The following is a 2705-nucleotide window of genomic DNA, read 5'->3' on the forward strand; positions in this document are numbered from 1 at the left end:
AACACCAAACTTCTTTGCAAGAAGGGGCACTCCTAAATATCTTATAGGAAGTTTTCCAACACTGAAAGGCAGAATTTGTAGGATTCTTTGTTTTTCCATATTAGGAAACAAACCTGAAATACAGCAGCTATATTGACTTAGGGTCACCTTTACACATTTACACAACACTTGAAATTATACATATTTTGTTTCGGGATTTTCGACTTCGGTACGGTATGGTATGCATAATTGATCGATTTCCAAAAGGGTAAATACAAAAAAAAAAAAAAAAAAAAAAAAAAAAAACCACAAAGAAGGTTCAATATTCAGCACGTGAAATTATACATATTTTGTTTCCGGATTTTCGACTTCGGTACGGTATGGTATGCATAATTGATCGATTTCCAAAAGGGTAAATACAAAAAAAGGTTCAATATTCAGCACGTGAAATTATACATATTTTGTTTCGGGATTTTCGACTTCGGTACGATATAGTTCGGTACCGATCTCATCCCTAACTAAAAGAGTAACAATTGCATAAAAAGTAACCAAAATGTAAACTCTAGCCATTGGCATCTTATTACACAGAGTACTTACAACTTCACATCTTATTGTTCACAAAGATGTAATATTCACCTTCGAAAAACTTAGAAACATCTAATATGCATTGCATTTACCTTTTCATGAAATTCATCTAAATCAGAACCACATACCTTGCTTGCTTGCTCCAATCTCTAATAGTTAGTTGTGTGTTCTAGCTTTGCATTCTGGATTGTTAACAATATCTTGATCCTCCCACTCCCTTATTTATCAAGCAAAACCAGTGTTTCAATGTATAATTTCGCTAAGCATAGATACCCACCAGTAATCCCTATATCACCGATTTCTTGTGACGCGGGTTCATAAACATAAAATGCATGTTGTTTATCATCGTTATTAATGAACATTTCGATAATAGGTTGGCCGGTTATCCTAAAGTCATGTACCGTTGATAATAGCAATGATTCAAATGGCGACTTAATAGCGAATAGCTTTGTAAACGTGTTTGGAACCCCCTGCTCCATCTTCCATACACAATATTCTTCTATCTCGTAAAACTCGGTATCAAGCACAAGAAGAGATGTCCATAACTTATATATAAGCAAGAAATCGTTATGTAAGTATGCCAAATTATCCGGGAGGTCTATCTCTGTAAATTCTTCAGTTATCATATCAAATGACAATATCAAATACTTCGTTTGTAATGTATTACCAGCAAGATTCCTATCACCAGCAAGCCAATAAATAAACTTATCTATACATACTTGCTTCCATGTCACTTCAATTGATTTACGAGGCACATTCATAGACAAACTCCTCCTCCAAGACCCCAAACTTAGATTAAAAAGCTCAACTTGCAAAGGGATGCATTTTTCAGGCTTAAATTTCAAACTTGAAATATAAGTGATTTTGACAAGCTTAGGGTCACTAGTACCAGGACAAACCCCAAAACCAACAACGGTTTCAAATTCACTATTCTTTAATAAATTATGCACAACAATAGGAACCGATTTTCTAATCGCAGGATTCCATAGAACATAATTTCTTGCAAAATGGCACAAGCAGATCACACCTTGAGAGCTACCAATTATATCTGGAAACTTACCTAGTAATAGTAACATCTGATGGAACAATCAGGGGGAACTTGTTTTGTGGAAAATTATCATCATCATCCACAATCGAAATATATTTCTCTTGGTTTGAATCAAACTACCTTAAAAGTACATCAGTGGATCATTGCTCAAGTGGTAATTAGCTATGAAATCATAGTTATGGATTAGTGACTCCATGATTTTGAAACTGTTCTGAATGGAATCAATGCTCTGATAGGTAGCTTTTTGATAATTTCTAATTGAATTTTAAAAGGTAAGTAGTCAGACATTATTATGACGAATTTGTGTTTAATTTGGGGAAAGCAATAAGGGTTCGAATTTTAGGGATTTTACACAGTGACGTGAAGAACTGGGCCCTCTGGGTTTTATATGTGATACTGTATATCTATAGGCGATGTATGTACGAGTTTTTTTTACCTATTCATACCTTTTTTAATAAATGGGTAAAAACATTGTTCCTAATGTATAGGTTAAAAATATTATAAATCAAAGCCGAATCAGAATCAATACAACAATAGCAAATACAGCAACCTTCACCGCACAGCAACTAAAAACAAACCCGAACTTCTCACCATTTTATCCGAATTGCAGCTGCATATTGACCCAAACTAAGCCCCATAACTCGGCTTCTCTTTGAACTGCACTTGATATTTTAACTCGAAGGCTTATTAGTTTAAGTTTCACATTATCCAAAATTGCCTTTACTAATTCATTTTTTGTTGTTGCCATTTCTTATATTTTTTTTGAAGGATGATTTTTTTGGCATCAGTAGATCATTTATTTCAACGACCATCATCATTTGCACATATCACACACGTTCGGGTGAAAACCCGAACCCGATCGACGGTGCCCGAGAACACATCCATTCGGGCAGTGTTCCTGGGTAGAGGTCCATGAACGAATCCGGTAAAATCTCCCTATAGGGTCAATATATACCACCATTATTGGTGTTCAATTGTTTTAAAGAAAATCATGTCATCCATAAGGATCGAACTCATGACCTCTCCCTATCCCATGACACAAAGTACATGGGGGGAACCATTGGGCTGTGCCCTTATATTCATAACTCCTTTC

At 35.2% G+C, this 2705-nt stretch overlaps 1 protein-coding gene across 1 annotated transcript; it reads right to left on the reverse strand.

The window, feature by feature from the left end:
- Nucleotides 1-782: 782 nt before the first annotated feature.
- LOC139896603 (F-box/kelch-repeat protein At3g06240-like) lies at nucleotides 783-1640 on the reverse strand. Its single transcript, XM_071879250.1, has one exon. It carries the CDS (start codon nucleotides 1638-1640, stop codon nucleotides 783-785), a length of 858 nt encoding a protein of 285 aa, XP_071735351.1.
- Between the last annotated feature and the right edge of the window lie 1065 nt (nucleotides 1641-2705).

The sequence above is a fragment of the Rutidosis leptorrhynchoides genome, chromosome 1, assembly GCF_046630445.1.
Source record: "Rutidosis leptorrhynchoides isolate AG116_Rl617_1_P2 chromosome 1, CSIRO_AGI_Rlap_v1, whole genome shotgun sequence".
NCBI classification, from domain to species: Eukaryota; Viridiplantae; Streptophyta; class Magnoliopsida; order Asterales; family Asteraceae; genus Rutidosis; species Rutidosis leptorrhynchoides.

What these genes read in the sequence shown, in the direction of transcription:
- LOC139896603 (XM_071879250.1), bottom strand. Translation starts at nt 1,640, where the DNA reads ATGTTACTATTACTAGGTAAGTTTCCAGATATAATTGGTAGCTCTCAA.